Consider the following 27,326-nt stretch of genomic DNA (forward strand, 5'->3'; position numbering starts at 1 on the left):
GGAGAGAAGGTGAGGCATATCCATAATGACAAGATGAACGGGATGGTTATGTTTTGACCAGACAAAGCACACGTTGATAGGTTCCAGACCTAATAGAAACTAAAACCTCTTCACCTAATATAAACCTGAAGTGTTTTTTCTAAACCCCCTGAAGTAACTACAAACCCACAAAAAGCAATGTTATGCAGTGCCTTGAGAGAAAGCTATGGGTAAATTACGAATACTAATTCTGCACTTGCTTCTAAACTACAAAAAAATGTGTTTGTGTTGTGTCCATGTTGAATGAGGCACTCACTCGGTCTGTTGCCATGGTTATGGCAGATGCCACTTTTCTGAAGTAGTGGGTTATGGAGGAGGATGTTTTGGGCTGCATAATCACACTGATATTTTAAGCCATTTTTGATCATTTAAGTTATTGATATTGATTCTTAAAGATATAGTAAATATTGGTTGATGCCACTGAGCGCCAGCTGAAAATGGATTTTGAGAATTAGTTAATTGTGACTGGACCCAACCTAGCTTGACCATGGAGACAGAATATTGAGTGTGTCAGCCCAGACCTAGGTCAACAACACGAAAACAAGGCAGTTGTGTAAAATTTCTCTGGGCCGTAAAAATCTGCTAGGGCTCACTTCCGGTTCCGTGGTATCTAGGTCTCTTTTCATGCCACTTCGATACAGCAACGACCGGAAGTGATTTTCGTACGTAGCAGGTTAGGAGAGCATTTTCGCTAAGCCTTTTCTTAGCCTCAACCTCCGTCTCCTAACCTTCTGCGTTAATTCTAACCTGCTGTGTAAGTTCTCCTAACCTGCTACGAAAAAGTAAATTCCGGTCATAGGTGTATCGAAGTGGTGTTGTGTTTCTCTTTTTTTTAGGTGGATAATGTTTCCTTACATTGTGAAGGGTACTTATTTTACTAATTATTATTATTATTAAGCAGGTCTTAGTGGTGGAAAAAGTACCCAATTTTCATACTTGAGTAAAAGTCTAAAAGTATTTGGTTTTAAATATACTTAAGTATCAAAAGTAAATGTAATTGCTAAAATATACTTAAGTATCAAAAGTAAAAGTATACATATTTTTTAATTCCTTATATAAAGCAAACCAGATGGCATAATTTTCTTGTTTTTAAAATGTACAGATAGCCAGGGGCATGGTCCAACACTCAGACATAATTCACAAAAGAAGCATGTGTTTAGTGAGTCCGCCAAATCAGAGGCAGTAGGGATGACCAGGGATGTTCTCTTGATAAGTGTATGAATTAGACAATTTTCCTGTCCTGCTAAGCATTCAAAATGTAACAAGTACTTTTGGGTGTCAGGGAGAATGTATGCAGTAAAAATAACATAATTTGATTTAGGAATGTAGTGAAGTAAAAGTTGTAAAAAATATAAATAGAAAAGTAAAGTACAGATACCCCCCAAAAAAGAGTTAAGTAATACTTTCAAGTATTTTTACTTAAGTACTTTACACCACTAATAATGAGTGATTAATGAGTGCAAACAAAGAGGCTTAAAACCGTATATTAGATTGGTTGATTAAACCCCCCTTTAAAAGAAGAGTTAGCCATTTTCATAGAGCTAGAATAACATATTTTCTGCATAACTGAGCTGGGCAGGAAAGTCACCGGTCGTCAATTAAACTCACTTGTTTCCTCATCATCTGGTCCTGTGATGTCACTAGGTGGGATGGGCCAGTGGTTGGCATAGAAACAGTGGCAGGCGTGTGTGAGAGATAGAAATATGGGGTTGGCATTTTGATATTCAGCTCAGGGAGACATGTCCATTTACATGGAAAATATTGTTTCAGAGACCTCTTATGCCTGTTGATTAGGGGCTACTATTAGTCATATTCCAACGACTAAAGAAACATACAACTCATTATATTTAAGGTGTTCTATTAGAACATTGAATTGGAGCAGAGTAATACAACATTTGGCAACTAAAGTGTATCACTGAAAGGGAGGAAATTCTTATTATAGGCTGTAGGCCTACATGTTTGCGTGAGTGGTAAAGATACATATTTTCATTCAGGGTATGTAAGCCTAATACAGCTAAAGCTTAGGATACATTCATCGATTTGAAACATAAACATACCAACACCTTGATAAATATCAATAGGCTATACATCATAGTTGCTTGCTTTCACATGTAGGCCTACACATGATTCAAATAGTATTGTGTGTGTGTGATGATGAGAGGGTGTGGTGGGCAACATTTAATGCGAAAGCAAAATGGATGTTTAATACTTAAAATTTGTTTGAAATACGGGTTAAGATAAATTAATAACTTGAGGTCCATTAAGATAGACCGTGGCAAGGTGCGTGAAATGTATATTTCTGCCGAGGCCCAGAGAGATGGGGGGGCGAATCTACGATGCTACTTGTGGTACCCACTGAGGTGGTACCTCTTGGATCTAGCATCACGCTTCCTCTTCAGTCAGTTGGGTTACGGGGAGCCTATCCACGTTTGAGCAGCAGCAGCATCAACGCACTGTCATCCTGTTGACAAAATTCAAGCTGGGGATATAGTGAAATCCATGTCCATAATTACGGTGAGATGATGCTGTTACCTTCACTAAAATGAAACTCGGCAAATTAGTTATAATTAGACTACATAGGCCGACTCCGTTGTTATACGAATGTGGATGTGCGTGCTTCCCAAAATATCTTACCCACTGGCCACGATTTAGGATGTGACAATCATTTCGTGTTTTATTGAAATGTAGCCTATCTATTTATGCGACTATGCAGGTCGATGCAGACTCAATACAGACTAAAATGATTGATGTTATTGATATTTCTTGTAGCCTATTTAACATGACAGCAGGCCTATCTATCTAACATGATACCCAAGTCTTCCCTGCGTAAAAACGCAGTCACGAAAATTCAATGTCCGTTCAAATGAAGAGATTGGAACTGCATTTGTGTTTAAATCGTTTATATTACCGAAAATATGTTGAATATTGCATTTAGATAATTCATTCAACAATTGAGCTAATTGCTTTAGGTCAGTTGTAAAAGTCGCGCTGGTCTTGTTGCACTACGTTAAATATTTAATTATAGGCTAATCCAAAATACAATTATCAAAATAAAAGATATTACTGGTAGCATACTATCATGATTTCGTAGTCGTATCGCGCCTGAATGGAGAAATGTGTTATAATTTTGCCATCGTCCTTCACGCAGGCGATTCATCATGATTGTGTTGGCGAGGGGGATGGTAACTAGGCATTGTGTCATACTCAGGTTTTTAAAGGGGGATTCCGTGTCGACTGAATGCCAACCGTCCGTAATGCATGTTATTGGCAGACCATTTCTGAAATAATAAACTGACACTTGTGACCTTGCAAAGATCGCACAACGATTGACCATCATCTTGAAGCCGTGCTACTTTTGGCAAGACAAGAAATGTGCATGCTTTGCCTCCATCTATATCGACCTTGTCTCAGACTGGCGCGATTTGTTGCTGATGCTCAACGGGTTTACTATTTCCCTTAACAAATAGCCTACATATTTCCTTAACCGTTAAAATAAACAAGCCTGCAAAACATAATCAGAAGGTGAATCTTTTGAGAACATTGTTATGGAATGCAGAGGCGACATGCCTAGGGGCACATGCCCCCTCAGATTTGTCCTGTTTAAAAAAAAAAGTAAAATAATAGTGAAGACATCAAAACTATGAAATAACACATATGGAATCATGTAGTAACCAAAAAAGTGTTAAACAAATCAAAATATATTTCAGATTTGAGATTCTTTAAAGTAACCACCCTTTGCCTTGACAGCTTAGCACACTCTTGGCATTTTCATAGTCACCTGGAATGCATTTCAATTAAAAGGTATGCCTTGTTAAAAGTTGATTTGTAGAATTTCTTTCCATCTTAATGCGTTTGAGCCAATCAGTTGTGTTGTTACAAGGTAGAGGTGGTATACAGAAGATAGTCCTATTTGGTAAGAGACCAAGTCCATATTATGGCAAGAACAGCTCAAATAAGCAAAGACAAATGACAGTCCATCATTACTTTAAGACATGAAGGTCAGTCAATTTGGAACATTTCAAGAACTTTGAAAGTTTCTTCAAATTCAGTCGCAAAACCCATCAAGCGCTATGATTAAACTGGCTCTCATGAGGACCGCCACAGGAAAAGAAGACCCAGAGTTACCGCTGCTGCAACCTCCGTGTCTTTGTGAGATGCAGTGTAGGTGAACGGATGATTTCCGCATGTGTGGTTCCCACCCTGAAGTATGGAGGAGGAGGTGTGATGGTTTAGAGGTGCTTTGCTGGTGACATTTTTGGTGATTTATTTGGAATTCAAGGCACACTTAACCAGCATGGCTACCACAGCATTCTGCAGCAATACGCCATCCCTTCTGGTTTGCGCTTGTTTTTCAACAGGACAATGACCCAACACACCTCCAGGCTGTGTAAGGGCTATTTGACCAATAAGGAGAGTGATGGAGTGCTGCATCATATGACCTGGCCCCCACAATCACCCGACCTCAACTCAATTGAGTTGGTTTAGGATGAGTTGGACCGCAGAGTGAAGGACGGTTGGGAAAACATTCCAGGTGAAGCTGGTTGAGATAATGCCAAGGGTGTGCAAAGCTGTCATCAAGGCAAAGGGTTGCCAATATATTTTGATTTGTTTAACATTCTTTGGGCTACTACATGATTCCATATGTGTTATTTCATAGTGTTCACTATTATTCAACAATTTAGAAAATAGTAAAAATAAAGAAAAACCCTTGAATGAGTAGGTTTGTCCAAACTTTTGACTGGTATATATATATATATAAAAAAATGTATCTGTAATACTACTAGCCACTTCAATTGTATGAAGTCACCTTTAGCTAGCCCAGATATGTTCTCAATCTCCCAACCTCATAACTAGCTACCAAGAAGCCATTGCAGGCTATCAATCAAGTTAGAGTAGCTAGCTTGTCTAACTATCTTAGCTGGTTTGCCTGCTGGCTAGGTTGGTAGACTTTAGAAAAGCAAGCAGTAACTAAATGTACTGAATAAGACTCAAATTGCTTTCAATCTTTTACCCATATTTTAGCAGAGGTGCAGAGAAGCATATATTAATTATTGTATTTAAAAAAAAAAACAATAGTCAGGAGGATACAGACGGCTCAAGATGTATGCTTAGATATGCAGAAAAATATAAATATATATTTTTACATAGAATTAAGCATAATGGTCATGGCTCTAAATTGCAGGAAAAAGCTGTTTCAGGTGTTTGAAAAAGGCAGAATTCTCCAATTCTCCAGCCCCCCTCCGGGCCACGCCCCAGTCATCTCACTTACTTTGTGCCACCACATATTTTTGGGATTCCCAACGCCCCTGATGGCTTGCCTGCCAATTCCTAATTAACACACACTATTGGTAATAAGGATAACCTTGCATCAGTGTCTGTCTGCACACCAATGCTGTGAAATTAAATGGGTTTAATATCACACCAAGCCCTCTACTGCTCAGAGTAGCTATTGCCTCAACACCATTTTATAGCCTAGGCTATCCAGTGACCTCGTCAACGGGTTGTTGGACTGATAGTCCCAGGGCCTCTGGTTCAGGTCCTGGTCAGGGCTGCCACCCTGAAGTGGGATGGCACCCAAGTTCATCCATTGAGTGTGTTCTATGGTGTAATGGAATTGCTAGAGTAAAGTACTGGGACGCCAAGAGGGCGAGTTTTGCATTTTAGGACCAATATGTGTTAAAGTGAGTCTCATCCCTTTCTTTGACCCCACATGTGTAACCGTGCGGGCATGTTACTGACTAAAAGATAGCATATCTGGTGTGTGTGTTTACTGCTCAGAATGTGTGACAGTGTTTTTTTTTTTAAATAGATGGATGTGTTGTCATTACTGTACCCAATTTAGTCCTCACTCTTGCAGCTTTTGGCAGGCACCTTTTAGTCTAATGTGTCACCCAGTGGCCCTTTAATAATTTTGTATGCCACCCTGTTGTCAGGAAGGAATCCCCTGAAGAATGCTCTCTCCCTCGCTCCCTCTCTCTCTCTCTCTCTCTCTCTCTCTCTCTCATTTTCTATCTCTCCTTTTCTCAATTTCTCAATTCTATTGTCTGTGTATCTTGTCCTTTCTCACTTCCTTTGCTTTCTCCCTTCCCCTCACTATGTTTCTCTCCCCCCTCCCATCTGTTCACAATCGCGACCTCCCAAAAGTTCATCCTCTCACTCCTGTACTGTTGTTTTCCCTTCGTATAATCCCAACACATGGCATGAGAGGATTAATAATCCTCATTAGCCAGTTAAAGCAGTCACTGCTTTAAATACCCTAAAATGGCAATATAAGTAAAGAAGAGCATTAGAGCTTATCTCCAGCTCCTGTCGAAGATTAAGTGGACAGCTGTTTCAACAAAATACATATAGTTTGTAGGTTTCAGCCTTCTTCAATGGGTTTTTGGTATTTTGCTGTCGAGGAAAATGTGGCCACATCCACAGACTGAGACAATAAAGAATTGTGAAAAGCAGAAAGATCGAATGACAAGGACATACAGGCCATCTCTCTGGGCAGTCAATTCGAAACATTGAATTCAAGCTCAGTTACATTTTGACCCGCCCATTTGATCATGTTAAATATAGAGATTCTTCTATCAACACATCTCTTCATCACTGTCTTACAAAATCCAATTCCATACTAATACAGTTGAAGTCGGAAGTTTACATACACCTTAGCCAAATACATTTAAACTCAGTTTTTCACAATTCCTGACATTTAATCCTAGTAAAAATTCCCTGTCTTAGTTCAGTTAGGATCACCCCTTTATTTTAAGAATGTGAAATGTCAGAATAATAGTAGAGAGAATGATTTATTTCAGCTTTTATTTCTTTCATCACATTCCCAGTGGGTCAGAAGTTTACATACACTCAATTAGTATTTGGTAGCATTGCCTTTAAATTGTTTAACTGGGTCAAACGTTTCGGGTAGCCTTCCACAAGCTTCCCACAATAAGTTGGGTGAATTTTGGCCCATTCCTCCTGACAGAGCTGGTGTAACTGAGTCAAGTTTGTAGGCCTCCTTAAGCCATTTTGCCAAAACTTTGGAAGTATGCTTGGGGTCATTGTCCATTTGGAAGACCCATTTGCGACCAAGTTTTAACTTCCTGACTGATGTCTTGAGATGTTATATCCACATAATTGTCCTTCCTCGTGATGTCATCTATTTTGTGAAGTGCACCAGTCCCTCCTGCAGCAAAGCACCCCCACAACATGATGCTGCCACCCTCGTGCTTCACGGTTGGGATGGTGTTCTTCGGCTTGCAAGCCTCCCCCTTTTTCCTCCAAACATAACGATGGTCATTATGCCAAACAGTTCTATTTTTGTTTCATCAGACCAGAGGACATTTCTCCAAAAAGTACAATCTTTGTCCCCATGTGCAGTTGCAAACCATAGTCTGGCTTTTTTATGGCGGTTTTGGAGCTGTGGCTTCCTCCTTGCTGAGCGGCCTTTCAGGTTATGTTGATATAGGACTCGTTTTACTGTGGATATAGATCGTTTTGTACCTGTTTCCTCCAGCATCTTCACAAGGTCCTTTGCTGTTGTTCTGGGATTGATCTGCACTTTTCGCACCAAAGTACATTCATCTCTAGGAGACAGAAGTCTCCTTCCTGAGCAGTATGATGGCTGCGTGGTCCCATGGTCTTTATACTTGCGTACTATCAAATCAAATCAAATGTATTTATATAGCCCTTCGTACATCAGCTGATATCTCAAAGTGCTGTACAGAAACCCAGCCTAAAACCCCAAACAGCAAGCAAAGCATGTGAAAGAAGCACGGTGGCTAGGAAAAACTCCCTAGGAAAAACTCCCTAGAAAGGCCAAAAACCTAGGAAGAAACCTAGAGAGGAACCAGGCTATGAGGGGTGGCCAGTCCTCTTCTGGCTGTGCAGGGTGGATATTATAACAGAACATGGTCAAGATGTTAAAATGTTAAAATGTTCATAAATGACCAGCATGGTCAAATAATAATAATCATAGTAGTTGTCGAGGGTGCAACAAGCACGTCCGGTGAACAGGTCAGGGTTCCATAGCCGCAGGCAGAACAGTTGAAACTGGAGCAGCAGCACGGCCAGGTGGACTGGGGACAGCAAGGAGTCATCATACCAGGTAGTCCTGAGGCATGGTCCTAGGGCTCAGGTCCTCCGAGAGAAAGACAGAAAGAGATGAACGTGGTACCTTCAGGCGTTTGGAAATTGCTTCCAAGGATGAACCAGACTTGTGGAGGTCTCCAATTTGTTTTCTGAGGTCTGGCTGATTTCTTTTGATTTTCCCATGATGTCAAGTAAAGAGGCACTGCGTTTGAAGGTAGGCCTTGAAATACATCCACAGGTACACCTCCAATTGACTCAAATGATGTCAGTTAGCCTATCAGAAGCTTCTAAAGCCATGACATCATTTTCTGGAATTTTCCAAGCTGTTTAAAGGCACAGTCAACTTAGTGTATGTAAACTTCTGATTGTGATACAGTGAATTATAATTGAAATAATCTGTATGTAAACTATTGTTTAAAAAATGACTTGTGTCATGCACAAAGTAGATGTCCTAACCGACTTGCCAAAACGATAGTTTGTTAACAAGATATTTGTGGAGTGGTTGAAAAACGAGTTTTAATGACTCCCACATAAGTGTATGTAAACTTCCGACTTCAACTGTATATGCTATATTTATTTGTTTCACACTACAGAAAGAGACCATTGCAGGTTTACCTCTGTGATAGGCAGACATACAGTGCCTTCATAAAGTATTCACACCCCTTGAGTTTTCCACATTTTGTTGTGTTACAGACAGAATTTAAAACTGATTACATGGAGATGTTGTGTCACTGGCCTACACACGATACCCTATAATGTCAAAGTGGAGGTACAGTTATTGTCTTATTTATTTTTTCTAACTAATACAAAATGAAAAGCTGAAATGTCTTGAGTCAAGTATTCAGCCCCTTTGTTATGGCAAGCCTAAATAAGTTCAGGAGTAGAAATGTGCTTTACAATCACACAATAAGTTGCATGGATTCACTCTGTGTGCAATAATACTGTTTAAAATTATTTTTGAATGACGACCTCATCTCTGTACCCCACACATACAATTATCTGTAAGGTCCCTCAGGCGAGCAGTGAATTTCAAACACAGTTTCAACAACAAAGACCACGGAGGTTTTCCAATGCCTCGCAAAGAAGGGCACCTTTTGGTACATGGATAAAAAAAGCATGGTGAAGTTAATAATTAAACTTTGGATCACTACAAAGTCACTACAAAGACAGTTACAGAGTTTAATGGCTGTGATAGGAGAAAACTGAGTATAGATCAACAACATTGAACATGTGGCAAAGAAATTAACTGTATGTCCTGAATACAAAGCATTATGTTTGGGGAAAATCCACTGAGTACTGCTCTTCATATTTTCAAGCATGGTGGTGGCTGCATCATGTAATGGGTATGCTTGTCATCAGCAAAGGAGGTTTTTTTGGATATAAGAAACGGAATTTAGCTAAGCACAGGAAAAATCCTAGAGGGAAACCTGGTTTAGTCTGCTTTCCAACAGACACTGGGAGACAAATTCACCTTTCAGCAGGACAATAACCTAAAACACAAGGCCAAATATACACTGGAGTTGTTTACCTAGATGACATTGAAGGTTCCTGAGTGGCCTAGTTACAGTTTTGACTTGAAAATCTATGACAAGACTTGAAAATGGGTCTAGCAATGATCAACAACGAACTTGAAAGAGCTTGAAGAATTAAAAAAAAGAATAATGTGCAAATATTGTACAATCTAGGTGTGCAAAGCTCATAGCTGTAAATGCTGCCAAAGGTGAATCTAACACGTATTGTCTCAAGGGGTTGAATATGTATGTAATCAAGATATATTAGTGTTTTCTTTTTCATATTTTTTTTCACAAATGTTAGAATTTTTCTTCCGCTTTAACATTACAGAGTATTTTGTGTAGATCGTTGACAAGCAATGGCAATTTAATCCATTTTAATCCTACTTTGTAACACAACAAAATATGGAAAAAGTCAACGGGTGTGAATACTTTCTGAAGGCACTGTAGATAAAAGGCTCCCAAACAATATTGTTATCAGTGATGTTGATCGTATCAAAGTATTCCCACCTTCTTTAATGGTGGCCACCATTTTAAATCTGACTTTGCTGTGGTCAGGTGTTTGGGGGACAGGAACCTGTCTATCAGTGCATATAGTATATGGCTTAAAAATGTTAACTAATGGGCCTCCTGAGTGTTGTAGCGGTCTAAGGCACTGCATTGCTGTGCTAGAGGCATTACTACAGACCCGGGTTTATTCCCGGGCTGTGCCACAACCGGCAATGGCTGAGAGTCCCATAGGGCGGCACACAATTGGCCCAGCGTTGTCCGGGTTAGGGGAGGGTTTGGCCGGGGGTGCTTTACTTGGCTCATTGCGCCCTAGCGACTCCTTGTGGCGGGCCGGGTGCCTGCAGGCTGACCCTGGTCATCAGTTGAACAGCGTTTCATCCGACACATTGGTGTGGCTGGCTTCTGGGTTAAGCTGGCAGGTGTTAAAGAGCGCGTTTAGGTGGGTCTTGTTTTGTTGGACGCATGACTCCACCTTTGCCTCTCCCGAGCCCTTTGGGAAGTTGCAGCGATGAGACAAGATCGAACAAAAAATAGAACTAATGTGATGTGTTGTGGTCCCTATATACACCTAAATACTAAGTGTTATCTACATTTTACAGGCCTTTTACTTCCAGTATGGTCAGTTTTGCATCTTAACATGTGAGAGGCCATTTTCAAATAAAGCAGCATAAGTCAAAAGCAACATTATTTGCGCACAGCAATAATGCACACTTGGACTCATACTCTTACTATATATTATTTTAATTGTATTTTCCATTTGTTTGTGAAGAATATTGTTTTTGACTTCTCCATGAATCCACAGTCCACTAGAGTTGCTACCCTTCTCAGTTTGTCCCTGCTTTACTTTCCCTGGTATTGAGTTGTTATCAGATGGACACAAGACACAAAGAGTCAACATAGTAAGCCATTCCTAATCAGTTTACAGAGAATGCAAATTGAGATAAGATGCTCCTTGGCATCTGCTTAGAAATATGCTTCTCCTAGCAACAGTAACAGGATCTGGGCTTACTCATATTGAGCATTATAGAGATAGAACGTTACTTAAAGAGGCAATCGGGGATTCTAAAAACCACTAATTGGTCACCCCGCCACTTGTTTTGATAAACAGCTGAGGGATGAAGCTATGGATGCAAGGACTGCATTAGACCACAATTGTGGTTTTAAACATGTTTTGAAGCTATACAGTATTTGTTTACAATTATATTGACCCAAACCCTGATTCAAAAGTTTGGTCCATGTGACTAACAATGTGTTTGCGCTTTCCCTCTGTAGAGGAGCAGTCCATCACAGAGCGGGTCCTGTGATCCAATCCAGCTCAACTCTCCGCCATCCTATTGAGGGTAAACTGGAAAGCTGCCTGACAAACACTCCCCAGAGATTCCTGAGCTCCATCCTGCCTTTCAGGTGATAAACCCCTGCCTTTGAGATTCCTCGACCCTTCAATAATGGAGGACGGCTATCAGAACAAGACAGCCTTTATAAAGGGCGCCAAAGACATTGCCAAGGAGGTCAAGCGGCAGGCGGCCAAGAAAGTGGGCCGCGGTGTGGACAAGATGACCGACGAGTACAGCAAACGCTCATACGCCCGCTTTGAGGAAGACGACGACGATGACTACCCTGGAGTGCCTGGGGGGCAGGACAGTGGCTACAACCAGGGCGACAGCCAGGCAGCCAATGACGATGAAGGTGGCCACAGCGACTCCACAGAGGGCCACGACGAAGACAACGAGATCTACGAGGGCGAGTACCAGGGCATTCCCCGCGCTGACTCGAGCAAGGCTGCTGACAGCCTAGCAGGGGGAGATGGGCAGCAGTTCAGGGACATGGCACAGTTTGAGGGGGAGCGGCGGAAGGATCAAGAAGAGCTAGCCCAGCAGTACGAGACCATCCTGCAGGAGTGCGGCCATGGAAAGTTCCAGTGGACCCTCTACTTTGTGCTGGGGCTGGCCCTCATGGCGGACGGTGTAGAGATTTTTGTGGTGGGCTTTGTGCTCCCCAGTGCTGAGAAAGATATGTGTCTGTCAGAGGAAAGCAAGGGCATGTTGGGTAAGTGTGACCCTTAAACTGTGTCTTTTTAATTAACTTGATTGATTTACATGCTAGGTTAGTGAGTCCTTAAATGTTTTTCTCCAATCAAGTGTCAAATGTGGGGGAGTTAATCGGCCACAATGCAAATTCAATAAAAACCCTGTCGTTCTACGGTAAATTCCTCACATCTTATGTCTTTGGTAGACAATAAAATTAGTAATCTATGAATGTGTATCCTAACGTAGCAGGCGTAAAAAGACTCCTGAGCGGAGTCCCCACATCTATTTTTCAAGTTAGGTTGAATCCCTGAAAACCGGAAACATCTGCTTTCTGCCGACCCTCTGGAGAGTGATGAATGTGTAACTCAGTAACTTATTCATTGACATCAGCACCTGATACACAAATGTCTGCTTGGCAGCACTTCATTTTATGATAAAGAAATGACCTGGTATTTAATTTATTCACAGAAATAACCAGGTACTGTAGTTACTAGTGCAGACTTTAAAAAATGAAATAGTACCCCTCGTCACCACATAATTTTCTAGCAAAAATCAGTACAGTTAAATAAAATTGTGTTGTGTGTTGGTGTTGATTTGTGAATTTCATGCCAGTGTACCGCCAGCATTCAGCCAGTTGCGCTCTAGCATCTTAAACAGGTCTCCCTCTGTTTTTTCTCTTACCGTCTCTCTGTCTTGTGCTATCTTTAGAATACTTTATAAGTGCCCATAAACTTTGTTGTGGCTCAGAAACTGCCCAAAGCAGACAGCAACCTAGGCCCAAATTGGCTACCCATTTTTCTGAGGAGATAAACATGAACATCATTTTATTATGCTGAAAGAGTATGATAGAGGAAAACATGCAAAACATTGCTGGTTACTAGTTTTGATTGAATATAGGGACCCTAATTTATGCTCTGCAGCTTGCGTTGATCTTGTCTCTCTGACACGTCTATAATAATAATAATAATAATAACAACAATTGATTAACCTTATATCTCAAAGTGCTTCAAGAGCAAAAATCAAACAAGCAATATGCAGTATCATGACAGGTCAACCAATAGAGGCCAAGTCTTTGCTGCATCCTCTGAAGATAGAGAGGGTCAGTTCATGGGTTGAGCGGAGGGAGCTGGTCAGAGGAAGGTAAATGATGATGATGGAGTCTGCTGATGATCTTGTAGAGGGCAAGTCTGGAGTCTTATAGCCACTGGACTAATCCTCTTCCACTCTGTGATGCCGCAGCAGTGATGCCTCGGCAGCTCTGGGCGCCAAAAAGCTCACCACACAAAGTTCAGAATAGAAGCCAGTTGTCCTCACTACAAGCCCTCTGCTTTAGCACTGCTGTATTCCTCTACGTAATACTGGCACCCAGGTGAAACAAAAAAGCTGGTAATGTGTCCAGATGCATTTTTCAAACAAAAACATTAGCCGGCTAGCCATAGCTAGCTACCTATGTCCACGCTGACAAAGAGAGTTCATTCTCACATAAAGGGGAAAACCATCTATGATTAGCCTCCTCCATCCCACACCTCCCCCACCCTTGAGCTTTGTGTGTGTGTGTGTGTGTGTGTGTGTGTGTGTGTGTGTGTGTGTGTGTGTGTGTGTGTGTGTGTGTGTGTGTGTGTGTCTGTCCGTTTGTGTGTCTGTTTGGGAGTGTGTGACAGTGGCAGCGTGCCTGCCTGCCCACACACACCTAACCGCAGGTTTTACACAATGCAATTGTCAGTTGTTGTTTTTTTGTTTTTTTTTACATTGCAAGACAGTCATGTACAGTGCATTCAGAAAGTATTCAGATTCTTGAATTCTTCCACATTTTGTTACATTACAGCCTTATTCTAAAATGGATTAAATCGTTTTTTTCCCCTCATCAATCTACACACAGTACCTCATAATGACAAAGTAAAAACAGGTTTTTCAATTTTTTTTTCAAATTTATTAAAAAGAAAAAACGGAAATATCACATTTACAGAAGTATTCAGACCTTTGGAAGAGATTACAGCCTCGAGTCTTCTTGGGTATGACGCTACAAGCTTGGCACACCTGTATTTGGGGAGTTTCTCCCATTCTTCTTTGCAGATCCTCCCAAGCTTTGTCAGGTTGGATGGGGAGCGTTGCTGCACAGCTATTTTCAGGTCTCTCCAGAGATGTTTGATCGGGTTCAAGTCCACACTCTGGCTGGGTCACTCAAGGACATTCAGAGACTTGTCCGGAAGCCACTCCTGCATTGTCTTGGCTGTGTGCTTAGGGATTGTTGTCCTGTTGGAAGGTGAACCTTTCCCCAGTCTGAGGTCCTGAGTGCTCTGGAGCAGGTTTTCATCAAGGATCTCTCTGTACTTTGTTCCGTTCATCTTTCCCTCGATCCTGACTAGTCTCCCAGTCCCTGAAAAACATCCCCACAGCATGATGCTGCCACCACCATGCTTCACCGTAGGGATGGTGCCAGGTTCCTCCAGACATGATACTTGACATTCAGGCCAAAGAGTTCAATTTTGGTTTCATCAGAGTATCTTGTTTCTCATGGTCTGAGAGTCTTTAGGTGCCTTTTGGCAAACTCCAAGCGGGCTGTCATGTCCCTTCACTGAGGAGTGGCTTCCGTCTGGCCACTCCACCATAAAGGCCTGAATGATGGAGTGCTCCAGAGATGGTAGTCCTTCTGGAAGGTTCTCCCATCTCACAGAGGAACTCTGGAGCTCTGTCAGAGTGACCATCAGGTTCTTGGTGGTCCAAACTTCTTCCATTTAATAATGATGGAGGTGACTGTGTTATACCTTCAATGCTGCAGAAAGTTTTTGGTACCCATCCCCAGATCGGTGCTTCGACACAATCCTGTCTCGGAACTATACGGACAATTTCTTCAACCTCATTGCTTGGTTTTTGCTCTGACATGCACTGTCAACCATGAGACCTTATATAGACAGGTGTGTGCCTTTCCAAATCTTGTCCAATCATTTGAATTGACAAAGGTGGACTCCAATGAAGTTGTAGAAACATCTCAAGGATGATCAATGGAAACAGGATGCACCTGAGCTCAATTTCAAGTCTCATAGCAATCAGTCTGAATACTTATGTAAACACGTTTTTTGTTGTTGTTTATTGTTAGAAACCAATAAGATTAGCATTCCTGCCATGTTATTTTGTGGAAATGTACAGTAATTCCATCTCTGATTGCACCCAAGGTGGCCATTGTAATTTATAGGATTCATATAATATAAAGTTTTGACAATTTCTTTGGATTCCTCATGTCTAACCTTTTTTTTAAAGTTTGGTTCAAATGGATGTTAGGTATTATATTTATTAAATGTTATATGAATCTTATAAATCCTATAAATGGCCAGTCCTATAAATTAAAATGGTCAATTTTTAAAAACAGAAACTATTTCAGAACGATCTGAGATGGTGGGTGTCGAAATCATCTTTCTTGTGCCACATGTTGTGCCGAAGGGTAACAAATAAAGCAGCTGTATGCACAGGTATGAAACATGTAACTCTCTCATTTTCTCTTTCTGTCCTCTGCAGGTCTGATTGTTTATCTGGGAATGATGGTCGGTGCATTCGTGTGGGGTGGGCTCGCTGATCGGATAGGCCGACGGCAGTCCCTTCTCATTTGTCTCTCCATCAACAGCGTCTTCTCCTTCTTCTCCTCCTTTGTCCAGGGCTACAGCACCTTTCTCTTTTGCCGACTACTTTCTGGTGTTGGGTAAGATTCTGAAAACCGATGGATGGTGAATGATAGATAGAGACAGAGTGACACACAGATGCAGGTGGGCTTAATAGCTTTTTTATAGTTATATAGTAGAGATATATATGTTTTTTTGCTTTAATGCTAAGAAGGACATTTCGTCCAAAGAGCACCCTCACAGAAGCGAAGTAGCACCCCTACCACCAACTATTCTCCCCAAGTTTGATTTCATTTACAGATTTTCCAAAAAGATTAAACAGGAACAGGATTAGAAAGTCCAGCTCAACTTCCAGTGGTTTGTTTCTCTGTGCAAATCCTTACAGGATCGGTGGTTCCATCCCCATTGTGTTCTCCTACTACTCAGAGTTTCTGGCCCAGGAGAAACGTGGGGAGCACCTCAGTTGGCTCTGCATGTTCTGGATGATTGGTGGCATCTATGCCTCAGCTATGGCATGGGCCATCATCCCACATTATGGTGAGTAGCCTATGGCGGGAATTCAATCATCACGGATATTGTCCCAAAAGCGCTCAAAATGCCTTACCACAAAGTTGTATCTAGGGATTACACAGGTTTACAGTTTGTACTTTGTCCCATTTCTCTCTCTTTGCTTCTCTCCTCCCAGGCTGGAGTTTCCAGATGGGGTCAGCGTACCAGTTCCACAGCTGGCGTGTGTTCGTCCTGGTGTGTGTATTTCCCTCTGTTGCGGCTATTGCTTCTCTCACCACCATGCCAGAAAGCCCGCGCTTCTTCTTACAGGTAAGCATGGATCACTTTCTCAAAAGTCCATATAGAAGCAGTTTACCCAATTCCAATTCTAACCTCAATCACTTGAAGCCATATACAGTTGAAGTTGGAAGTTTACATACACCTTAGCCAAATACATTTAGTAAAAATCCCCTGTCTTAGGTCACTTAGGATCACCACTTTATTTTAAGAATGTGAAATGTCAGAATAATAGTAGAGAGAATTATTTATTTCAACTTTTATTTCTTTCATCACATTCCCAGTGGGTCAGAAGTTTACATACACTCAATTAGTATTTGGTAGCATTGCCTTGAAATTGTTTAACTTGGGTCAAACGTTTCGGGTAGCCTTCCACAAGCTTCCCACAATAAGTTGGGTGAATTTTGGCCCATTCCTCCTGACAGAGCTGGTGTAACTGAGTCAGGTTTGTAGGCCTCCTTGCTCGCACACGCCATTCAGTTCTGCCCACAAATTGTCTATAGGATTGAGGTCAGTGCTTTGTGATGGCCACTCCAATACCTTGACTTTGTTGTCCTTAAGCCATTTTGCCACAACTTTGGAAGTATGCTTGGGGTCATTGTCCATTTGGAAGACCCATTTGCGACCAAGCTTTAACTTCCTGACTGATGTCTTGAGATGTTGCTTCAATATATCCACATAATTTTCCTCCTCATGATGCCATCTATTTTGTGAAGTGCACTAGGCCCTCCTGCAGCAATGCACCCCCACAACATGATGCTGCCACCCCCGTGCTTCACGGTTGGGATGGTGTTCTTCGGCTTGCAAGCATCCCCCTTTTTCCTCCAAACATAACGATGGTCATTATGGCCAAACAGTTCTATTTTTGTTTCATCAGACCAGAGGACATTTCTCCAAAAAGTACAATCTTTGTCCCCATGTGCAGTTGCAAACCGTAGTCTGGCTTTTTTATGGCGGTTTTGGAGCAGTGGTTTCTTCCTTGCTGAGCGGCCTTTCAGGTTATGTCGACATAGGACTCGTTTTACTGTGCATATAGATAGTTTTGTACCTGTTTCCTCCAGCATCTTCACAAGGTCCTTTGCTGTTGTTCTGGGATTGATTTGCACTTTTCGCACCAAAGTACGTTAATCTCTAGGAGACAGAACGCCTCTCCTTCCTGAGCGGTATGACGGCTGCGTGGTCCCATGGTGTTTATACTTGCGTACTATTGTTTGTACAGGTGATCGTGGTACCTTCAGGCGTTTGGAAATTGCTCCAAATTCTTTGAAAAATTACTTTTGTCATGCGCAAAGTAGATGTCCTAACCGACTTGCCAAAACTATAGTTTCTTAACAAGAAATTTGTGGAGTGGTTGAAAAACAAGTTTTAATGACTCCAACCTAAGTGTATGTAAACTTCCGACTTCAACTGTAAAGTGCCTTCAGAAAGTATTCACAACCCCTGAACTTGATTTTGGGGGGTAAGAAGGATTACTTTATCCTATCCTAGGTATTCCTTAAAGAGGTGGGGTTTCAGGTGTCTCCGGAAGGTGGTGATTGACTCCGCTGTCCTGGCGTCGTGAGGGAGCTTGTTCCACCATTGGGGTGCCAGAGCAGCGAACAGTTTTGACTGGGCTGAGCGGGAACTGTGCTTCCTCAGAGGTAGGGAGGCGAGCAGGCCAGAGGTGGATGAACGCAGTGCCCTTGTTTGGGTGTAGGGCCTGATCAGAGCCTGAAGGTACGGAGGTGCCGTTCCCCTCACAGCTCCGTAGGCAAGCACCATGGTCTTGTAGCGGATGCGAGCTTCAACAGGAAGCCAGTGGAGAGAGCGGAGGAGCGGGGTGACGTGAGAGAACTTGGGAAGGTTGAACACCAGACGGGCTGCGGCGTTCTGGATGAGTTGTAGGGGTTTAATGGCACAGGCAGGGAGCCCAGCCAACAGCGAGTTGCAGTAATCCAGACGGGAGATGACAAGTGCCTGGATTAGGACCTGCGCCGCTTCGTGTGTGAGGCAGGGTCGTACTCTGCGAATGTTGTAGAGCATGAACCTACAGGATCGGGTCACCGCCTTGATGTTAGTAGAGAACGACAGGGTGTTGTCCAGGGTCAGGGTAAGTCTCTAAGAACTTTGCACACCTGGATTGTACAATATTTGCACATTATTCTTTAAAAAAATATTGGTTGTTGATTTGTCAAGTTGGTTGTTGATCACTGCTAGACGGCCATTTTCAAGTCTTGCCGTAGATGCCGGGGCGGCAGGTAGCCTAGTGGTTAGAGCGTTGGGCTAGTAACCGAACGGTTGGAAAATCGAATCCCCAAGCTGACAAGGTAAAAATCTGTCGTTCTGCCCCTGAATAAGGCCGTCATTGAAAATAAGAATTTGTTCTTAATGGACTTCCCTAGTAAGATAAAAATTAAATAGATTTTCAAGACGATTTAAGTCAAAACTGTAACTAGGCCACTCAGGAACAATATCATCTTGGTAAGGAACTACAGTTTATATTTGGCCGTGTGTTTTAGGTTATTGTCCTGTTGAAAGGTGAATTTGTCTCCCAGTGTTTGTTGGAAAGCAGACTGAAAACAGGTTTTCCTCTAGGATTTTTCCTTTGCCACATTTTTGCTTTGCCACATTTTTTTGCAGTATTATTTTAGTGCCTAGTTGCAAACATTCTGTACAGGCTTCCTTCTTTTCACTCTGTCAATTAGGTTAGTATTGTGGAGTAACTACAATGTTGTTGATCTAGCCTCAGTTTTCTCCTATCACAGCCATTCAACTTTGTAACTGTTTTCAAGTCACCATTGGCCTCATGGTGAAATCCCTCAGTGGTTGCCTTCCTCTCTGGCAACCGAGTCAGGAAGGACACCTGTATCTTTGTAGTGACTGGGTGTATTGATACACCCCAAAGTGTAATTAATAACTTCACCATGCTCAAAGGGATGTTCAATGTCTGCTTTTTTATTTTTACCCATCTACCAATAGGTGCCCTTCTTTGCAAGGTATTGGAAAACCTCCGTGGTCTTTGTGGTTGAATCTGTGTTTGAAATTCACTGCTCGACTGAGGGACCTTACAGATAATTGTATGAATCCATGCAATTTATCATGTGACTTGTTAAGCACGTTTTTACTACTGAAGTTATTTAGGCTTGCCATAACAATGGAGTTGAATACTTAAATTATAATTCCACCTTGACATTATGGGGTATTGTGTGTAGGCCAGTGAACAGAAATCTCAATATAATCCATTTTAAATTCAGGCTGTAACTAGGGATGCACCGATATGAAATATTTGGCCGAAACCGATATGAAATATTTTCCTTGCCAAAAAAAAAAACGATACCGATAACCGATATTTAAAATTTTTGCTGCTTGTTAAGCATTCTAGTACAGGTAAATAGTTGAAACACACACACACTGACCAAAAAGTGATTTTGTTGGCTTTTACGAATGTTCCCATTACCAGTAAAACATAATCAAAACCTATTTCTTTAACTAACTTGCTGTGCTGTTTCGTTGTTCATTTGTTCAGTCTCAACCAGGGTTTCATCATACATGTCAAGCAGTGAAGTTTCAGCTCTGTCTGTCCATGGCCTCTCTTCCTCGGTCACTGGGTCCGTTTCCATCTTGTCCAGCTGTGTCTGTAACATTTCACATAAACCCTGTTTCTTGTCTGCATCGAGGTAGCGGTCCTTGTACCTAGCATCGAGCATGGTGGCGACACAGTAGAGGCTCAGAGAGAATTCCACCGAATCGCTTGTTCACAGCCTCTAGTAGAGTACTTTTCCAAGTTAATCCGACGGTCTGTGTTGGCATTTTTGTTGAGCAGGCATTTAAATGCCATGACAGGGTATCACGTCTGCTGCATGTTCTTAAATGCCATTGAAATGGCAGAAGTGGTATGAGAACCAGTACATTCTTTAGCATGCAATACGGCTTTCCTCAGTATGAAATCCTCGTCGACTCACTGTGCTGTCACATGCTCATGGGGCTGACATCGCTGGTCAGTCGTGAAGCTAATGTCAGTCGTGAAATGTCAGTCGTGAAGCTAATAGCAGTTACGCCCATAACAAGTAGCTTGTGAATGCGAGTTTCAACAAGATTGTGTAACTCTGGTAGGGCAACATCTAAAAAACAGCGCCTACTTGGTAGTGTGTACCGGTGCTCGACCAGTCGGCGAAAGCCAAGATCATCCACGACAGAGAACGGTTGATTGTCAAGGGCAATGCATTTTTAGCTAATATCGGCCGATTCCGATATGCTTACCAATATATCGTGCGTCCCTAGCTGTAGCACAACAAAATATGGAAAAAGTCAAGGGATGTTAATACTTTCTGAAGGCGCTGTATGTCATTACCTGAGTTGACTATTGAACAGCAGTAAATATTGCAGATTTTACCTTTAAAGGTACAATCTGGGATCTTGTGAATTAAGTCTTTTCAATTCTTCAGATTCTTCAGATTGATTGTTGAGTTTAGCACAACTGTCTTACTCTAGAAGCATAACCCTAAATATAAGGTTTTATAACAAATTCATGGAATTTAAGGCACACTACAGTATACCCTTAGACACTTCACACAAACATAATGTTTCGCAATACTCGTAATGTGTTTCAAGTGTAAGTATTTTTGATGAAGTATGCAATCATTTCCCAACAGAATGGCAAACACGATGAAGGCTGGATGATTCTGAAACAAGTTCACGACACCAACATGAGAGCAAAGGGACACCCAGAGAAGGTATTTTCTGTGAGTATTTCTGAGACAAACATGTAAAGACTTTGAATCGAAGGGTTCTTCTGCAAAAAGTGTTTATGAAGTTGTATTCTCCTGTCCTGGCTGTTTGTTATTGTGTAACCTCGTCCCCAGCCTGGAAGTGTCTGATGTTGTCTACTGCGTAGCCTAGACCTGCTAGGTTTTTGTTTTTTACCACTCCAAACAAGAAGTTCCCTCACGGGAAAGTCTCATTTCATCTAATCTAATGTATACATGTACTGCACACAAATGAGTTGAAAATGGAAGGTCTTATTTTTCCCAGGTCACCACCATCAAGACTGTAAAGCAGATGGACGAACTGTTGGACATGGGAGGAGACATATCAACTTTGCGACGCTATAAATTGAAGCTGACCAGCCTATTCCAACAGGTAAGAGTCATGTTAAGATCACTATAAAGGTATGAGAATATGATTATTTTCTGTGTATATCTTTTATATTTCACACAAAATATGTTAATTTGCGACTGCATACACCACTTAGCAGACGCTTTTATACAAAATGACCAAAGCCCAATTTATGCTTAGGTAAAAAAAAGTTTTGTGAAATGTGTTTTACAGTGGGTTTTTATGTTTTTAAACTGTGTCAGCAGTAAAACCTAGATGCATATTTGAGTTATTTTCTGTGGGTTGCTGTAGGTGCGGAGTAACTTCTTGGCCATCTTCAATCCAGAATACAGAAGGACCACCTTCATGATGATGGCTGTCTGGTTTACCATGTCGTTCAGGTAGCAGAACCAGGGCCATGACCATAGTGGTTATCAGCGGCCTGTGCACAAACTGGTTATTTTCTGATCAATCAAAAAGCTCAAGAAATGTTTTGTCATACCAAATCTAAAAAGATTCCAAAAAATGGTGGCTCCTGCCGTCTTAACTTACTGGGCATTGATATTATTAAGGTTCTTACTTAGCTCAACTGATTTCAACATAGTGAAGAATGAAGAAGCATAATCATGTTTGTTTGGTTAAATCACATTTGTCTTTTGCTTCTCCCCCAGCTACTATGGGCTGACAGTGTGGTTCCCTGACATGATCAAGTACATCCAGAAGCAGGAATATGCCTCGCGCACCAAGTTCTTCACCAAGGAGCGAGTGGAGCATGTCACTTTTAACTTCACCTTGGAAAACCAGGTGCACCGCCAAGGACAGTACTTCAACGACAAGTCAGTCCTCATTATATTACACAGAACGTTCTGAATTTGCTACATTTCCTTCTTAATCGGGAGTGGTAAACTGTGCTGGTCTTAATTTTGCAACTATGCAATGGACACTAATTGTTAGTCGCTAAATACGTCTTTCTTACTTTTACATTGTCCACAAGGTTCATCAACCTTAAGATGAAGTCCATGGTGTTTGAGGACTCATTGTTTGAGGAGTGCTACTTTGAGGACATCACCTCTAGCAGAAGCTTCTTCAGAAACTGCACCTTCATCTCAACCCTCTTTTACAATACAGGTAAAGTGTCTCCCAAAACAAGAAGCATAAACAATATAAAGTGGAGCTTACAATAGTTATGAGCTCAGTCCATGCCTAGATGTTCTGTATTATGTCAAGCTGTATTATCTTCCATGTTTTGTGTGGACCCCAGGAAGAGTAGCTGCTGCTTTTGTAACAGCTAATGGGGATCCTAATAAAATACCTAATACCATTGAACTGGGCAGTATCCTACCCTTGGACCCTTCTTGACACCTCTCTTACTTTCTTTTCTCTTGACAGACTTGTTCCAGAACAGAATCATCAACAGCAAACTGGTAAACAGCACCTTCCTACACAACAAGGAAGGCTGTCTGCTGGACTTCACTGATGACAACAACGCCTACATGATCTACTTTGTCAGTTTCCTGGGCACATTGGCCGTGTTACCCGGCAACATTGTGTCAGCCCTGCTGATGGACAAAATTGGACGTCTGAGGATGTTGGGTATGTCACACCTTCATGAATGTGTTTTTAATGCTTTATACAAGATTTAAAGGATATGTGCATATTTTGAGATTATACATCTGATGATACATTAATCATGCACCCCTTCCTACACCACAGTATTTCATGATTAGCCTACTACAGAGAGATCCCTTATCTTTGTTTGATCTTTTTCACCCTCTTTCTCTTCCCCCTCAATCTCTTTTCCTACACAGCGGGATCAAGTGTCATATCTTGTGTCAGCTGTTTCTTCCTGTCATTCGGCAGTACCGAGTCGGGAATGATCGCCCTTTTATGTCTCTTTGGCGGCATCAGCATAGCTTCATGGAATGCCCTGGATGTGTTGACTGTAGAACTGTACCCCTCGGATAAAAGGCAAGTGCAGCTACCTCCCATTTTGAAAGTGTTACAGCTCCTTAATTCTTGCACAGTGAATAAAGGTGTATTTATTGAAAAGATATTTAAGTTTTCATGTTAAGTTTTAAGAAGTGACCCTGTCAGAAGTGCTGACAATTTCCATTGTTTTCTCTTTTTTAGGACCACTGCATTTGGCTTCTTAAATGCCCTTTGCAAGTTGGCTGCTGTTCTGGGCATAAGCATCTTCCAGTCCTTCGTAGGCATTACCAAAGCTGTGCCCATCTTGTTCGCTGCGGGAGCACTCGCTGCCGGGAGTTTCCTAGCACTGAAGCTGCCTGAAACACGGGGCCAGGTGCTGCAGTAGCACAATTCACCACCAGAAGGCAGCGGAGTGTAGCTTCGGTGGCCACATTACAACCAGAGCTTGACCAACCGTACAATCTCAGCCTTTAGCAATCTAACGTTGCTCATTAAACACACAAAAACAGACTGTCATCAACAGTGTCACAACAGTCCCAGATTACTGAGAAAATATGAAGATAGCATCATACTTAAAATGCAGATGTGACCCATATAGCCAGCACAGACTAACTGGCATCTTCACCACAGCATAAAATAGCACATTGGGTTTGCTTCTCAGAGACCCTACAGATTAGACAGAATGAAATCCTGCCAACAAAGATATAAGCTTATAAACCACTGCCAAAGGATACAAAGATACTGCTTGATAGCTACAATGCCTAATTGGGGATACTTCCCAACAAAAAAAGATCAAACATCTATACACCCTCAATTCATCCTAGCACCCATATATGACCCTAACACCAAATAATATGAGGTTAAAGATGCCTTCCAACAGATTTCCACCTGAAAATAGCTTTCACTGTAACTTAGCTTTCCACTGAATTTACATATCTTATTGGCTTCCTCTGAAAGAGAATATTGCAGACAATATTTCCCTTGCCAGGTGACATGCACCAAGCTCCCTGCATCAAAATAATGATATAGATTATGTGTTCAAACTTGGCATTGATACTAGTTATTTGATCATATAGAAAATGGACTGTACATGTGTGTTGAAGATATATTGCAAGACAATGAATAATGACAGGACAAATAAGTGGTAAATATTTAAGTTTATTTATTGATGGTAATTCGAAGGGATCGGTTTTGTTGATATGCACACAAAAAAATTACTTTGTACTGTATGTTTGTATGTTTGTCCACATCAAATTTACATCAAGCAGTGAAATATACGTCTAAATAGTTATATGTTGTGTGCGTATTAGGGAGAAAGATGGAGAAAGTGTTGCATCCTTCTGTATGTTTTTGTAATTGGTTCAATGAGACTTCTGAGGAACTTATTCATGTACATTGATCTACATTGATAAAGTGCATCATTATGGTTCTGTAAAGATATTGGAAAAACAGACAAAGATGAGTAAATAAGATGAGAACCTATTTAACACATCAGTTGGAGATATCCTTTCATTTTGAAAGGCTAGATTATTGTTACTTTAGAATAGCTCATGCTTCCTGCGTCTCACATAGTGGTCTTATGCTCCCTCTTCATCAGCATGTTTAACATTCCAGTTAGCTAAGGCCAACATGTGCCCTCTGCTGTCTATGAAGGCCTAAAGAACATTACACCTAGGAGGACCAAAGTCAGTCGGTTCAGTCGTTAAACGATGCAGTATTAATGAAGCACAAATGATTCCGTATACAATGTTACTAAGCACATTGTCCTTCAGTCATGCAGCTCATGGGAATAGAACCATAGCAACTAGTCACTCACAGATTCATTTGAAGGGCTCAATTAAATCCAAACTGTGTTGTGTTTTTCCACAGTAGTATAAAACACAATTTTCTCTGTGATAAGAAATGTTCAAGTTATTGTGTGTCCCCCCCTCTCGAAAAATCCCCTCAAAGGAAGATGCCTACAGTTTTCAGAATAACATGTGTACAAGGGTATGTATGTACATTGGCAAGGCAGGCTTGGTTGAATCTAGCCCTATGTCTTTGTTGATTATTATGTGCTTACCTGTCACCGTGTCCACGCCATCCCTTCTAAATCTTTGTGTCACAAGTGTGGTGACAATCAGTGAGAGAGCTGATCTCTCCATTGCTCAACTGTAGTCTGAGTGTGATATCTGACTGCAGGGCTATTGGGCTTGTTGAATGTGTAGCCTGCGGGATTTCTCTGTTGCTGTGTGCTTGGTACAAGTGAGTGTCTGATGTGGTGCTGGATTTATTTATTACAATCAGATCTCTTTAGTGTTGCGTATGTCTGTATATGACATCTATTGTTATTTGTGTTTGCACATAACTGACAAATTTGTGTGTTTGAGTGAGTTTGCAAAAGATACTTGTAAAATAATGTGTTCATGTTTGAGAGTGTAGATTGAATTTGTAATCTCTGTTGTACTCTCTCTCTCTCTGTGTGTGTGTGTGAGTGTATGTGTGTGTGCGAGCGCCAAATATTTTTCTACTTCTGTTCTGGTGTTTTAATCCCAAAGAACGAGCACAGGTCAATAGGGGCCAATATAACATATCTATGAACTAAAAGACTAATACAATAGATATTTAGATCAATTTGATGTTCTTTATAGTGTCAGCCTTGGGCGCTCCTTTGCTGATTAGGTCTCCGCCAAACAAATGTTTGCCCCTGAAAACATTTTGTCTCTGTGATTGCCTGACAGGTTGCATGGTAATCATAACATTTGTTCAAAGTAAATTCAAATGAAATGTGTTAGCAATTGCAGAGTGGTTTTGGGGAGTGTCATAATCCCAGGCATCCTCCCTTTAGATAGATGCTTGTTGTTTCCAGCATAAGAATCTGGACCCAAGTTTTAGACCCATCAACCTTTAAACTTTTCTCTGTTCATATCTCTCTAAGATCAAAGGTCCGTGTGGCAGGCTTGTGAAAGTAGCCCTCACAGTAAACAGGATGTTAAGCATGCTTGTGGTGTCTGATCTCTTTGGCTGCCCTGTATGCCTGGTCTGTTTGTCCAAAGCAGGAGCTGCTTTTGTATTGCTGTCTTATGGTGACACTTTGGGTCTTTGTGTAACAGTATCAGTTCTATGATTGCTTTTGATCAGAGTGGGATGACTTGGTGCAAGTTTAGTCTGTGTTTTTTTAAAGTAAAACATTTTTGGTGAGCCTATTACTTTCTTTGAAATTGTTGTACTTCTCTATGCTTTCAGTGGGGGTTAAAGTTCCAAGGAGAAAAGAAATCAAAGCAATAAAAGGGACATATTTCTTAGTGAATAGGCACAAGCAAGTAGGTATTTCAAAAGGACCACCATGTTTACGTCAAAAGAGCTCCTTTAGTCTATTAACACTCATGTCCACTTAAGATGAAACTGCCATTATTGAAATGTGACTTAAACATCAACGTGCTATCATTGTACTGTGTGTAGAAACTGTAGATGTTTGTACGTATGAGAATAAAATATGTGGACAAGAAAAGATCAAGGAAAACACTTTGACAATACTATCAACATGACAGAACACTATTGTATGTTGTTTTTGTTTTGTAAATTACATATATTGTAAAAATATGTGAATATATTCTTCAGTAATCACTCCCATGGGATGTTGAGAATATTTTACAGTGATGCTGACCAGGTGCTGTATGTATTTTACGTGAGAATTGTTACTTCTGCTGGGATTCACACTTCTGGGCCATTTGTCTATCCAGTTCTATGAAGAAAATAAATAACTACTGTGGATATAAAACAAA

General features: G+C 41.3%; 1 protein-coding gene across 2 annotated transcripts; it reads left to right on the top strand.

Annotated features, from left to right (window-relative positions):
• The first annotated feature begins 2,404 nt into the window (after positions 1–2,404).
• Positions 2,405–27,326, top strand: LOC106588580 (synaptic vesicle glycoprotein 2A). Of its 2 annotated transcripts, none has more exons than XM_014177723.2 (13): positions 2,405–2,553; positions 11,406–12,179; positions 15,674–15,854; positions 16,160–16,311; positions 16,460–16,593; positions 21,192–21,281; positions 21,571–21,678; positions 21,946–22,034; positions 22,305–22,469; positions 22,628–22,761; positions 23,023–23,226; positions 23,442–23,601; positions 23,764–27,326. In XM_014177723.2, exons 2-13 carry the CDS (start codon positions 11,579–11,581, stop codon positions 23,945–23,947), a joined length of 2,202 nt encoding a protein of 733 aa, XP_014033198.1. In that variant the 5' UTR covers positions 2,405–2,553; positions 11,406–11,578; the 3' UTR covers positions 23,948–27,326. The 2 variants fall into 2 exon arrangements, with proteins under 2 accessions (XP_014033198.1, XP_014033200.1); XM_014177725.2 differs by having other exon boundaries at positions 21,192–21,272.

The sequence above is a fragment of the Salmo salar genome, chromosome ssa27 (assembly GCF_905237065.1).
Source record: "Salmo salar chromosome ssa27, Ssal_v3.1, whole genome shotgun sequence".
NCBI classification, from domain to species: Eukaryota; Metazoa; Chordata; class Actinopteri; order Salmoniformes; family Salmonidae; genus Salmo; species Salmo salar.